General features: G+C 40.4%; 1 protein-coding gene across 2 annotated transcripts in view; it reads left to right on the forward strand.

The window, feature by feature from the left end:
- The window catches only part of UBE4B (ubiquitination factor E4B), a 52,667-nt gene that overhangs the window by 5,993 nt on the left and 32,613 nt on the right, over positions 1–14,061 (forward strand). Inside the window, exons 2-7 of one of the 2 annotated variants that reach the window (XM_060758937.2) lie at positions 5,834–6,020; positions 7,039–7,174; positions 8,713–8,800; positions 9,424–9,568; positions 11,241–11,469; positions 13,502–13,876. In XM_060758937.2, the coding sequence (XP_060614920.2) occupies positions 5,834–6,020; positions 7,039–7,174; positions 8,713–8,800; positions 9,424–9,568; positions 11,241–11,469; positions 13,502–13,876 (1,160 nt within the window). The remainder of the gene's footprint in view (positions 1–5,833; positions 6,021–7,038; positions 7,175–8,712; positions 8,801–9,423; positions 9,569–11,240; positions 11,470–13,501; positions 13,877–14,061) is intronic. The other variant, XM_060758936.2, reaches the window with a different exon arrangement.

Raw genomic sequence — 14,061 nt, forward strand, 5'->3', positions numbered from 1 at the left:
CTTGTGGACCACTGGTAGTCCACGGACCACTGGTTGGGAACCACTGCTGTATTTCCGCACTAGGAAAAGAAGCTTGGTTTGCCTCTGCCTTCTTCTGTAACCGAGCGTAAGATACCTTAATCCGTCAACAGTGATTTTATCTTCACGTGTTCCTTGGAATACTAGTTGCTGGGGACCACAGGTGAAAAGAACATGATGTTCTGGCACATTGTCCTATTTCTGGAACTGGTTCACCGCTGTGTGAACAAAATGGTCTTTGATCTGTTGCACTACTGTGAGCTTTGAGCAAATTTGAAACGATGTCTAAAGTAATCATCTTTTTTTTAATAGTAGAGATGGTACGGTAAGAAAAATAAAATACATAAAATCGTATTTTTTGAGGGAACTGAAATGCATAAGAGTTTTCCTTTCATGTCAAAGCCATCGCTTGACCCATAGGAAGAGGCGTTTTAGGTTCTTGCCTTCCGAGGAATAGGAGGATAATTAAAACAGGAATTAGGGATTTTTTAAATTAGTAGAATAAAATGTCTTGTTTATAGATACAGACTGGGGATATACAATTTAACTCCGTATTTAAAACACTGAATAATTTTAAGAGCTGAAGGCCTCGATTTGGTGTCTGCCTGGGGGAATCCTTTGTTGGGAGGGGGGTAGCCGGCCCTGATTGTTTCTTGTCTGGAATTCCCCTGTTTGAGTGTTGCTTTTTATTTAATATCCTGATTTTAGAGTTTTTTTAAATATTGGTAGCCAGATGGTTTCATGGTTTCCTCCTTTCTGTTGACATTGTCCACGTGCTTCTTGTGGATTTCAATGGCTTTTCTGTGTAGTCTGACATGTTGAGAATGTTATCAATAACTTTTCAGTAACTTTATTGCAATTTTCTAGTAAGAGTATCAGAATTTTACACAAATAACAACACTGGACATACAGATTCTGTGTAACTAATAATACTCCAAATCCCCCAGCTATTTATTTCGTGTTAGCTTCCTAGCTCTTTTACTTTGTTCTGAGAGAGCTTCTGTTTACAAAAGTGTTTATGTCCTGTCCTTAAGTGTTGTAACATCTCCAGGTTATATAACATAATACTATCGATATTATCTTAGACGTTGGAATAGAAACAAGTTGGAGATTTATACTTACTTACTTACTTAGGCGATCCCTCGTAGTCTGAGGATGATGGTCCCCCAAGAGCGATGTCCTGGTGGTGGGTCCGTAGGTGGCCGTGGAGCCCTATTCTTGACCTGCATGTTCTCCTCAGTGAGGGCATTGGTTTCCAGGTGGAAGGTGGTCCCGGTCGGGGTTGGCTTGATGCGCATTCCTCTTGGTACGTTTCTCTCTTTCGCCCTCCATTTGTGCCTCTTCAAATTCTACAGCACTGCTGGTCACAGCTGACCCCCAGCTGGAGCGCTCAAGGGCCAGGGCTTCCCAGTTCTTGGTGTCTATGCCATAGTTTTTAAGGTTGGCTTTGAGCCCATATTTCAGTCTCTTTTCCTGCCCACCAACATTCTGTTTTCTGTTCTTGAGTTCGGAGTAGAACAACTGTTTAGGGAGACGGTGGTTGGGCATCCGGACAACGTGGCCAGTCCAGTGGAGTTGATGGTGGAAGATCATCGCTTCAGTGCTAGTGACCTTTACTTCTTCCAGCATGCTGGCATTTGTCCACCTGTCTTCCCAAGAGATTTGCAGGATTTTTTGGAGGCAATGCTGATGGAATCGTTCCAGGAGTGGCATGTGATGTCTGTAGATAGTCCGTCTTGCAGGCATATAGCAGGGTTGGTCGGACAATAGTTTTATAAATAAGCACCTTGGATATCCCTACAGATGTCCTGGTCCTCAAACACTCTCTGCTTCATTCAGAAAAATGCTGCACTCGCAGAGCTCAGGCATTGTTGTATTTCAGTGTCAATATTGACTTCTGTGGAGAGGTGGCTGCCACAGCAGAGTTGGGGGGACAACGGCTTTATAAACAAGCCCCTTAGTCTCCCTACGGATGCCCCAATCCTCAAACACTCTGTGCTTCATTCGGAAAAATGCTGCTCTCGCAGAGCTCAGGCGGTGTTGTATTTCATTGTCATTATTGACTTCTGTGGAGAGGTGGCTGCCACAGCAGAGTTGGGAGCATAATGGCTTAATAAACGAGCCCCTTAGTCTCCCTACGGATGCCCCAATCCTCAAACACTCTGTGCTTCATTTGGAAGAATGCTGCACTTGCAGAGCTCAGGCGGAGATTTAGAACTATGTCTTGAAAACCCTAATATCACAAACAAACATCAGTTTGGAAAAAACGCCGTGTAGATAATGTACATATCTTTGCTTATTTGTTTTCTAGTTGCATTTCAGTGGCCTTCCCAAAGTGCCGTGTTATTTTACTCCAGTGTTACGTTGCACAAAGAATGGATTTGGAGTTGGAGCTTAAAAGTTTTTTTAAATTAATTATTTGGTGTTGGGGTATAGTGATCATTTGGCATAGGTGAATTCTTGGTCTGTGTAAACAAGCTAGCGACATGGATCAGAGAAAGACAGGGGGTAGTTTTCCGGGAATGCAGTTCAAGGCAATGGGGAGAACCTTGCGCCGTTTCTAATTATAGTGCCCCATCTGAGCAGAGGAATCAACACCATACCAGTGATGTATATCGGCTTCCAAGAAAGTGTCCTTTGGGAACTTCTTGAGAAAAGAATTGAAGTTCAGGTGGGAAATTGCTAGAATATGAAGTTTGCTGACTTATCCTTGATGGCAAAGAGTGTCACGTTTTCTTCCACTGTAATTTCAAAGGAAAGTGTCAAAGTGCCATAAGTACCTTTGGAATGGGCCTGGTGAGTTGTAGCACATGATTGGGAAGAACGCCACTTTCCAGGGATCATTGGCAGCATGATCAGTGCTGAAAGATGCTGGGAGTTGTAGTCTGACAATATTTGAGTGGCTTACCTCCCTGTATTGTGGGAATTGGGCCCAGTCTATTGGGAATATTGGACTGAAAGTGTCGGAATCACAGACGCCTTAATGGGCCAGGCTCAGCGTTAGTTCTAACACAGAGTTTATTGAAGTAAAGGAAAAAGACTCAGAGACACTTAACTCAATGCCTCTGGTCAAAACTCAAAGGTCCTGGTTCAAAAGGTAAACAAAAGTATAATCTGGATTAACTGGACAAAAGAACCGAATCAAACATAGTACTCCAAAGTCACAAAAAGAAGGCACAGCATGCAAATGGTAAACAAAAGCAGTGAAGCCTCAGGGAAGAAAGCGTAGTCAAGCGAAGTCCAGGGGTGTAGCAAGAGAAATCCGAAGTAGCAAAGTTCCAAAGTCCACCGAAGCAGCATCGTAGTCACGCCGGTCCAAGGTCAAGGAAGGGGGAAATCCACACTCACGAGAATCCAATCCGAGTCAAAAGCACACACGAACAGGAGCAGCAACCTGCAGATCCCAAACCCAATGCCGAACACAAAACAGGCAGCGACAAGTCCAGACAGTACTCAGTGCACGAATGTATACCAACACCTTGCCTTCTGCAAAGATCCCCCAGTCTGGAACCCACTTTTATTACACATCATTATCATCAGAAGATGAGCTGACCACCGCCCCATGATTATCCCTTGCAGCTGCTCCCAACTCTTCACGTGAAGTCCTAGGCCCATCCCTCCATCTTCTCCATCTCCTGTCAAGACTTAGATTCCCCCCAAGACTCAGTTGTATTCCCCAATTGCCAGTCTTCACTTCCAGAGAATCCCATAAATGTATCACTAGATGTTGGCTCTGCATAAATAGCTTGTACGTCCTTTACCTTAGTCCACAGTGTCATCTCCGTTTTCCCCATTCTGTGACCCATCATCCCCAGAGAAATCCTGAAATGAGATGCCATAAGTATATCCCGGATCCTCTTCCTTTGTCGCTCCTCATCCGATTCCTGCTCCCGAGTAACCCTCTTTCTTCCTCTATTCCCATCCATTGTGTCTCCCTCCTCTCCTTCACTCATTGACCCTTAATCCCCAGAGAACCCCTCAAATGAGTCCTCATCTGTAGGTGCCATAAGTATATTCCAATTTTTTGAAACACACTTCTTGGCGCCTCAATACGAGGGATATCCAGAAAGTAAGGTTGCAAGATTTTTTTTAAAATACAAAGAATGTCTGTATTTTAATAAAACTTGCATGGATTGTAGCTTAGGTATTACATTATTTTTCCACATAATCACCATTCAGTTCAGTTCATTTTGTCCTCTCCATAAACTGAAACAGCATTCATGCCCTTAGCATTTAGATCAGGGGTCCTGAAACTATGGCCAGGGTCAACCTAAGTCTGAAACGGCTTGAAAGCACACAACAACAACAACAACCCTATCTCATCACCCAAAAGCAGGCCCATACTTCCCACTGAAATACTAATAAGCTTATACTTGTTAAAATTGTACTTCATTTTAATTATTGTATTGTTTTTAAGTATGCATAGGAATTCATTCATGTTTTTTTCAAATTATAATCCGGCCCTCCAACACTTTGAGGGACTGTGACCTGGCCCTCTGCTTTAAAAGTTTGTGGATCCCTGATTTAGATAGCACATTACAGCGCGGACTTCGCACTTGGAGGGAAACGGAATGAGGACGCTCATCTCTAGCCGTCACCACAATGCCAGTCGATGAGCTACTGACGACTGGCACTGCTCGTTTACTTCCGCTGCCTTACCGCTACACGGCAGTGATATCAGTTTCCCCTGCGAAAATTCGCCATGAGAGCTATGTGCCTTGTCACCTTACTTTCTGGATATCCCTCGTGCCACCAAAACTTTGCACTTGGAGGGAAATGGAATGAGGACACTCATCTCTAACCTTCACCACAACACCAGTTGATGAGCTACTGACGACTGATACTTCTCGTTCGCTTCTGGAGCCTCAGGCAGAAGATCATGAAGATGTTCCTGTTGTTTTTGAAGAAGAATCTAAGGAGATTCAGTTTCCCATGGCAAGGAATGTTTCAGATTATGCTTCTGATGTTCGTGAAACTAGCCAGGTTCAGATTGAGGAGGATGGCTCCCAGCCTGACAATTCTCAGGCGGCTAACGAGCTATCCAACCTTGAGAGCGCTGAAGATCTAGATAGGGAGGATCGCTTACAATTCAAAGTTCGCCGCAGTGTAAGGCTTGCTAACAAGAGGGAGGTTAGGGGTCAACGGAATGCGTTCATGCTGGGAAAGTCTATTAAACGGGTGTTTGAAGGCAAATCTTTGTCAGTGCAACTTCTGTGAACAACCTGGTAACTTCTTTGGATTGTCTTGGCTTTTGGGGCATGTTCTTGGCTTCCCGGGGCCCTGTCATGATGTCATGGAATCTTGTTTGGTCAATGTTCTTTGGATTATGCTTCATGCTGTTTGCTATTGAACTTTTGAAACTTTACTTTTGCATTTAAGACTTTTCTTTTTTTCAATAAACTACAAAACCTTCAGCCTTTGTGTGGTTTGGGGTTTTGAGCAAGGTGACTCTACTCTGAGCTGCGACAGCAGTGATATCAATTTCTCCTGCGAAAATTCTCCACAAGAGAACTTTACCTTCTGGATAATCCTCTTACATTGTGGCAAACCCTCCAAATATCATCAGAGTACAGCCTCCCAGCATCTGGTGTTAGAGTTAGATTACTACTGGAGGAGTGAGAACAAGTTGAGTGCAGTTACTGACTTTTTAGTAAGTGTTTTTAATTTGTTCCATTTTACAAGTAGTCACCCTGAATTTTTGTGTTTGACTTGGATTGATACCTTATTATTGCTTTGCTTCTCCTGATGTGGCGCAGGTCCTAAAATTCACAGAACCGACGAGTTTGACTCCTGGGTTTGTTTGGTTGTTTCACAGATCCGGCGACGGCGCCTTGCCCGGCTCGCTGGCGGGCCGTCTTCCCAGCCCACCACCCCGCTGACATCTCCACAGAGAGAAAACCCGCCAGGGCCACCTGTAGCTGCCCCATCCCCTGCGGCTCCCCAGAGCCTTGGGCTGAATGTCCACCCCATGACCCCCGCTACCTCGCCCATCGGTGCATCAGGTAAGGAAAGAAATCAACTGTAGAAATGTAATAAAGGTTTATAACAGGACTAGAAAAATCCCAGATAAATGCTTCTTGAATGAATATACTGATTGTCTTCTCTTGAGCATGGAGTAGCATTTATACACATTTATGCTTATTTAAAATTAGTGTGTATACAGTGTTCCCTGACTTATCGCGGGTGTTCTGTTCCAGGACCACCTGTGCTAAGTGAAAATCCGCAAAGTAGGGATGCTATATTATATATATATATATATATATATATATATATACACATACATACATACATACACACACACATATACTAGCTGTACCCGCCACACGTTGCTGTGGCAAACCTTCCCTCCCTCTTTCTCCTCCTTTCTTTAACTCCTTCCTTCCCTCCCTCTTTCCTTCCTTCCTTCCCTCCTTTTCTTTCTCTTTTTCTTTCTTCCTTCTCTACCTGTTTCTTTTCTCACTTCCTTTGCTCTCTGGTTCCATCCTTCCTTTTCTCTCTCTTTCCTTCCTTCCTTCCCTCTTTCTCTTTCTCTTTCGTTCCTTCTCTCCTTCTCTTCCTTCCTTTTTTTCCTTCTCCCCTTCCCTCCTTCTTTCCCTTTTCTCTCCCTCCTTCTCTCCTTCCTTCTCTATCTTTCTTTCCTTCTTTCTCTCCTTCCCTCCTTCTTTCTCTCCCTCCTCTCCCACCTTCTCTCCTTCCTTCCTTCTCTACCCTTCTTTCTTTCCTTCTTTCTCTCCTTCCCTCCTTCTTTCCCTCTTTCTCTCCCACCTTCTCTCCTTCCTTCTCTACCCTTCTTTCCTTCCTTCTTTCTCTCCTTCCCTCTTTCTTTCCCTCTTTCTCTCCCTCCTTCTCTCCTTCCTTCCTTCTCTGTATTGTACATAAATATTTTATATTTATACTGGTGGTCCCCTGCCACGCGTTGCTGTGGCTCAGTCTGGTGATCTGGAAAATAAAGTAATGAGAAAGTGTTGGTTTCTAATATATAAGTGGGCAGAGGCAAAATAAACACTGTCTTTCCCAAAGGTGTCCCCCACCGAAGCCAGAGCAGCGAAGGCGTCAGTTCTCTCAGTAGTTCTCCATCAAACAGCCTCGAAACACAGTCTCAGTCCCTCTCCCGGTCGCAAAGCATGGACATTGACAGCGTATCTTGCGAGAAAAGGTAAATGGGGCGTTCTCTGGTCTCTGGTTCAAAGTAAGTGGTAAACAGGCAGTGGTATGTTGTGAATACATGTTTGGACTTTTGATCCTGGGTATAACTTGGTGAGCAGAGGGATAAATTTATATATCTCCATTATTATTATTGTTGTGTTATATTATAATATTATTATTATATATTTTATTATACTATATTGTATTATATTATAATATTATATTATACTAGCCATTCCCTGCCACATGTTGCTGTGGACCAGTATGGTGATCTGGAAAATAAAATAATTAGAAAGTGTTGGTTTCTAATATATGTAAACGAAGATTACATTTTTATTTATATAGATTATATATTTTATTATACTATATTGTATTATATTATAATATTATATTATACTAGCCATTCCCTGCCATGTGTTGCTGTGGCCCAGTCTGGTGATCTGGAAAATAAAATAATTAGAAAGTGTTGATTTCTAATATATTTCTTTATGCTTGTGGGTAAACAGTATTTCTGACTGCTTTTTTGTCAGTTGATGTGGAAATTGTCTGGTTTGCCTATTCTGGAACATGCAACATATCATTGTCCTTCTTTAGGGGTCCCTTTCAAACCTATATCTCTGTGTGTGTGAATCTTATCTATCTATCTACCTATATCTATGGCTGGATGGCTCTTTGTCAGGAGGGCTTTGATTATGTTTTCTTTCCCTGGTGAAGGGACTTGGGCTTAATGGCCTTAAGTATTTTCTGTTGGTCATGAGGGTTCTGTGTAGGAAGTTTGCCCCAATTTTGTCATTTGTGGGGTTCAGAATGCTCTTTAATTATAGGTGAACTATAAATCCCAGTAACTACAACTCCCAAATGGAAAGGGCTATTTCCCCCAAACTTCATCTGCGTTCAGATTTGGGCGTATGAATATTTGTGCCAAGTTTGGCCCAGATCCATCATTGTTTGAGTCCACAGTGCTATCTGGATGTAGGTGAACTACAACTCCCAAACTCAAGGTCAATGCCCACCAAACCCTTCTAGTGTTTTCTGTTTGTCATGGGTGACCTGTGTGCCACGTTTGGTTCAGTTACATCATTGAGGGAGTTCAGAATTCTCTTTGATTGTAGGTGAAGTATACATCCCAGCAACAACAACTCCCAAATGACAAAATCAATTTTTTTGAGTGAAGGACATTCATTGGGTTGTTAGGTGTCTTGTGTCCAAATTTGGTGTCAAATCGTCCAGTGGTTTTTGAGTTGTGTTAATCCCACAAACGAACATTACATTTTTATTTATATAGATTATTTTATATTATACTATACTATATTATATTATATTATTATAGTATATTATATTCTATGTTATTATTATATCCATTATATCTCTATTATTATTATTTTTGTTATTATTATTATTATTATTATTATTTCTTTAAAATTAATGGTCTGTTTAGTCTGTATTTATGATGCATTTTTAAATGAAGAGAATTACGAAAGTTAGCAATATGTGTAAGTCAACCCCTTGTGTCCAATGTCCAGAGAATCTCTATCCTATCTTTTACAGTATGTCCCAGGTGGATGTAGATTCGGGAATTGAAAACATGGAGGTCGATGAGAATGACCGAAGAGAGAAGCGGAGCCTTACTGACAAGGTGGGTGCGATACATTGAAATTATACTGACCAAAGTGTGTTTGTATAGATTTATTTATACACTAGCCACCCCCTGCCAGGCGTTGCTGTGGATGAAGGTGAACTACAACTCCCAAACTCAAGGTCAATGCCCACCAAACCCTTCCAGTATTTTCTGTTGGTCATGGGAGTCCTGTGTGCCAAGTCTGGTTCAGTTCCATCGTTGGTGGAGTTCAGAATGCTCCTTGATTGTAGGTGAACTATAAATCCCAGCAACTACAACTCCCAAATGACATCTTTTTTTTAGTGATGGTCACACATTGGGTGTCTTGTGGCCAAATTTGGCGGCAATTTGTCCAGCGGACTTTTGAGTTATGATGTCACTCAAAATGAGCAGAACATTTTAATATATATAGATTTGACCTGTTGATATATTTTTTGAAGTGCATAGGGTTTTCGTTGTGCCTTAGTTTCCCTCCAAAACACACCATCAGTCTTGTAAACACACACATTTCCAAAGAAAGATGCTTATATTGGGAACTGTAAAGTGAATAATTTAGTAGTTTGAAGAGGAAAAAACATTTTGGTCCCACCTCGAGTTCAATGCCACTGAATCCTTTCCCTCTTTGTTACCCTGCGTTAAAGGAACCTCCTTCGGGATCCGAAATCTCAGAGGAACAAGCCTTACAGCTCGTCTGCAAGATCTTCCGGGTCTCGTGGAAGGACCGGGACAGAGACGTCATTTTCCTCACTTCGCTTTCAGAGCAGTTTAAGCAGAACCCGAAAGATGGTAAGCGACCCAAGCACTTTGAAAGTGAGCTGAATATAGAAAAAAGAGCATTGACAAAGCAATCATAGGCCCTTATTCTGGAACTCTTCAGGCCACTGTGTCATGAATCGTTTTTGAACCTAAAAAATGTAGTTTCACTCATTTTCAGTGTGACAGATTGCATCAGGCACTTTCAGAGAAAGAAATAGACACATACACCCAGTATTGGTTTATAATAGCTACTAGATTGAGGACCCAACATTGCCCAGGTTATTTTTAAAAAGTCAATTTTGTAATTGTTCAAAATGGCTAAGTTTGTGGGTGAACTACAACTCCCATCATGCCAGGTTAACGCCGAGAAACTCCTTCAGTACTTAAAGTTTGTTATGTTGGGCGACTTTGCTCTAGATGCATTGTTGGTGGGTTTCAGTGTGCTCTCTGGCTGCAGGGTAAACTACAACTCCCACTACAACTCCTTTAGTAGATTGAGTCATGAGGGGTCTGTGCAACAAGTTTGGTCCAAGTCCATCATTTGTTAAGATTTCTCCCAGAAAGAAAGCTCACTCAAAGATGTTCATCTAGTTGTAGGGTAAACTATGACTCCCACCAAACCGTTCCAGTAGGTTGAATTACTCATGGGGGTTCTTTATGCCAAGTTAGGTCCAGGTCTATCATTGGTGGAGGTCATGGTTTCTCTGGTTGTGGGTGAACTACAATTCCCAGAAAGGAACGTCAGTTTCTCCCAAATCTCTCCAGTAATCAAATTTCGGCATATCAGGTCTGTGTGCCAAATGTGGTCCAGATCCATCGATGTTTGGGTTCACAGTGCTCTCTGGATGTAGGTAAACTACAACTCCCCCAAATCAAGGTGAATTTTCCCCAAAGACTTCCAGTATTTTTTGCTGGCTCATTGTGTCAGGTTTGGTCCAATTCCATCTTTGGTGGAGTTCAGAGTGCTCATTAATTGCAGGTGAACTATAAATCCCAGTACCTACAACTCCAAAATGCCCAAGCCAATACTCCTTAAAAACCCGCCAGTATCCAAATTTGGGCATATCAGGTGTGCATGCCAAGTTTGGTCCAGACCCATCTTTGTTTGGGTTCATAGTGTTCTCTGGATGTAGGTGAACTACAACTCCTCTAAATCCCTCCAAAGACCTCCAGTATGTTTTGTTGGTCATGGTTCTGTGCGCCAAGTTAGTTCCAGGTCCATTGTTGGTGGAGGTCAGACTTCTCTCAGGTAGCAGGTGAACTGTACATCCCAGGTCCTACAACCCCTCTGAATCATGGTGAATTCCCTAGTATGTTCAGTTGCTGATCAATTCCTCTGTTTCTTGTGTACCATAGAAAAGTATAGGAAAGGGTTAAGGGAGAGGCCTACGAAAACATTGATCTGGGGGATTATAGTTCATACTGGATTGTTGTAGGTTTTTCGGGCTATTTGGCCATGTTCTAGAAGCATTCTCTCCTGACGTTTTGCCTGCATCTATGGCAGGCATCCTCAGAGGTTGTGAGGTACCATTGTAAGACTGTAGGATCTATATAGCAATATTAAATGACCGCTCACAAGCCGGTTTTGCTTTGAAATGGATATATTGCTTGTATCTCTGCAGCAAAGACTGACTTTTGTCTTCATGCCATCAGAAATTGACTCCTGACACTCATGCGCTTTCTCTCTCTGTCTCTCTGCAAGTTTTTTCGGACTTCAAAGATCTGATCGGACAGATCCTGATGGAAGTTCTGATGATGTCGACCCATGCGAGGGAGGAAAACCCCTTTGCCAGCTTGACTGCCACGTCACAGCCCATCGCGGCCGCGGCCCGGTCGCCCGATAGAAGCCTGGTTCTCAACATGGGCTCCAATCCGGGCACGAGCCCCATCTTCTGCAACGTGGGCTCCTTCGGCTCCAGCTCCTTGTCAAGGTGAGTTAACACTGTTAAAACAATGCGATAAGACATTATTAAAATACTAGAGTAATGTAATAATAATAGAGCAAAATAATGGAAATGTAATAACAACAGTAATAATAATGTAAAATAATAAATGTAATCATAACCACAATAGAGTAAAATAATAAATGTAATAATAAAATAATAAAAGTAAAAAATGTAATAATAATAGAGTAAAATAATACATGTAATAAAAAATAGTAACAGAGTAAAATAATAAATAAACTTGACGGAGTATAAGCTGAAGGGGACTTTTTCAGATACACGGCGAAGAAGGTGATAATAATAATAATGCATCATGTTGTTTCGGTATTCTGATGTAGACGTAAAATATTAAGTCAGTTTAACGTTGTATAGAGAAAAATCATGGCTGAGCTTCTGTATGCACCATCGGTTTCGACCCTTGGTTTTCCTCAGGTGAATTTATCTGAGAATATTATAATGAATTAACAGGCGCATCTAACATAAATACAGTGCTAAATCTGGTATACTGTATATACTGGAGTATAAACCTTGTTTTACAGTCCTTTTTTAGGCTGAAAAACTCCCCTTCAGCTTATACTCCATCAAGGTTATTTATTATTTTACTCTGTTATTATTATTATTTTTATTACATTTATTATTTTACTCTATTATTATTACTATGATATTTTTAAACTTTATTATTGTTATGATTATATTTATTATTTTACTCAATTATGGTTATGATTACATTTATTATTTTACACTGTTATTACTGTTATTATAACATTTTCATTATTTTACTCTATTATTATTACATTTATTATTTTATGTTATTGTTATTATTACATTAATTATGTTACATTAACTTTTTATTTCTGTAGAAGATTGACCAGTGCATATCGTTGTACTTGTGGGCATATATTATTTTACACTCTTTATTATGGTTATGATTACATTTATTATTTTACACTGTTATTACTGTTATTATTACATTTCCATTATTTTATTCTATTATTATTACATTTATTATTTTATGTTATTGTTATTATTACATTAATTATGTTACATTACCTTTTTATTTCTATAGAAGATTGACCAGTGCATATTGCTGTACTTGTGGGCATATATTATTTTACACTCATTATTATGGTTACGATTACATTTATTATTTTACACTATTATTACGGTTATTATTACATTTCCATTATTTCACTCTATTATTATTATATTTATTATTTTACTCTATTATGGTTATGATTACATTTATTATTTTACACTATTATTACTGTTACTATTACATTTCCATTATTTTACTCTATTATTATTGCATTTATTATTTTATATTATTATTATTATTATTATTACATTAATTATGTTACATTACCTTTTTATTTCTATAGAAGATTGTTCTACTTGTGGGCATATATTATTTTACTCTCTTTATTATGGTTATGAATACATTTATTATTTTACACTGTGATTACTGTTATTATTACATTTCCATTATTTTACTCTATTATTATTATTATTACATTCATTATTTTATATTATTGTTATTATTACATTAATTATGATACATTATGGTTATGATTACATTTATTATTTTACACTATTATTACTGTTATTATTACATTTCCAATATTTTACTCTATTATTATTACATTTATTCTTTTAGATTATTGTTATTATTACATTAATTATGATACATTATGGTTATGATTACATTTATTATTTTACACTATTATTACTGTTGTTATTACATTTCCAATATTTTATTATTATTATTACATTTATTATTTTATATTATTGTTGTTATTATTGCATTAATTATGTGACATTACCTTTTTATTTATATAGAAGATTAACCAGTGCATATCCTAGTTCTTGTGGGCATATATTAGTTTGGTATAATCGGGAACCCATTTACTTAATATGAGCTTCGGTATGGTCATGAAGAGGAAATCTCGCATCACCGTCTCTGTGTTTACATCTTTGCTGATTCTCCTTTCTCTCTTTTTCTTCTTCCCCCCAAACTTCTCAGTCTCTACGCAACTAGCCCTGCGCCTGTTTTCATTTCCCCGAGCCCTGTGCCCCCTTCAGCTGGCTCCTGTCTCACGGTTCCTGCCAGCCCTGCCTCGGTTTCCCCTCTTTCGGCCGGGCCTCACCTCACTCCGAGCGCCCAGCCCTCCTCCCCCAGGTACCGCCCCTACACCGTAGCTCATCCCGCGGCCTTTCCGGCTTCTCCTCCGGCCGCGGTGGCAAGCACTTCCATGCTCTCCCGTTCTCCAACTCCTCCTGCCGTAAGCCCTCCAGGATTGCTAGCCACTTCCCCTCGGATGAGGCCGGTCCCTATGGCTCTGCCTCTTTTCGCCGCTCTGGGCAGGCGCTCGTCCCTCCTGAGCAGGACGCCGTCTAGGTATTGTGAAGCCTTTGCGGTCTTAACGTGTGCTGTGACTTGAGCGTGTTGCAAAAATGTTGACGGAACTAACTCCTGCTTTAATCAGGTGTTCTTTGCGGTGGTGATTCCGATTAATATACTGACTTGCAGATGAGGCCTGCTGAATGAGAATTCTGGTTTCTTGTGGGGATGTCAGGGAAAAT

The sequence above is a fragment of the Anolis sagrei genome, chromosome 13 (assembly GCF_037176765.1).
Source record: "Anolis sagrei isolate rAnoSag1 chromosome 13, rAnoSag1.mat, whole genome shotgun sequence".
In the NCBI taxonomy this organism is placed as follows: domain Eukaryota; kingdom Metazoa; phylum Chordata; class Lepidosauria; order Squamata; family Dactyloidae; genus Anolis; species Anolis sagrei.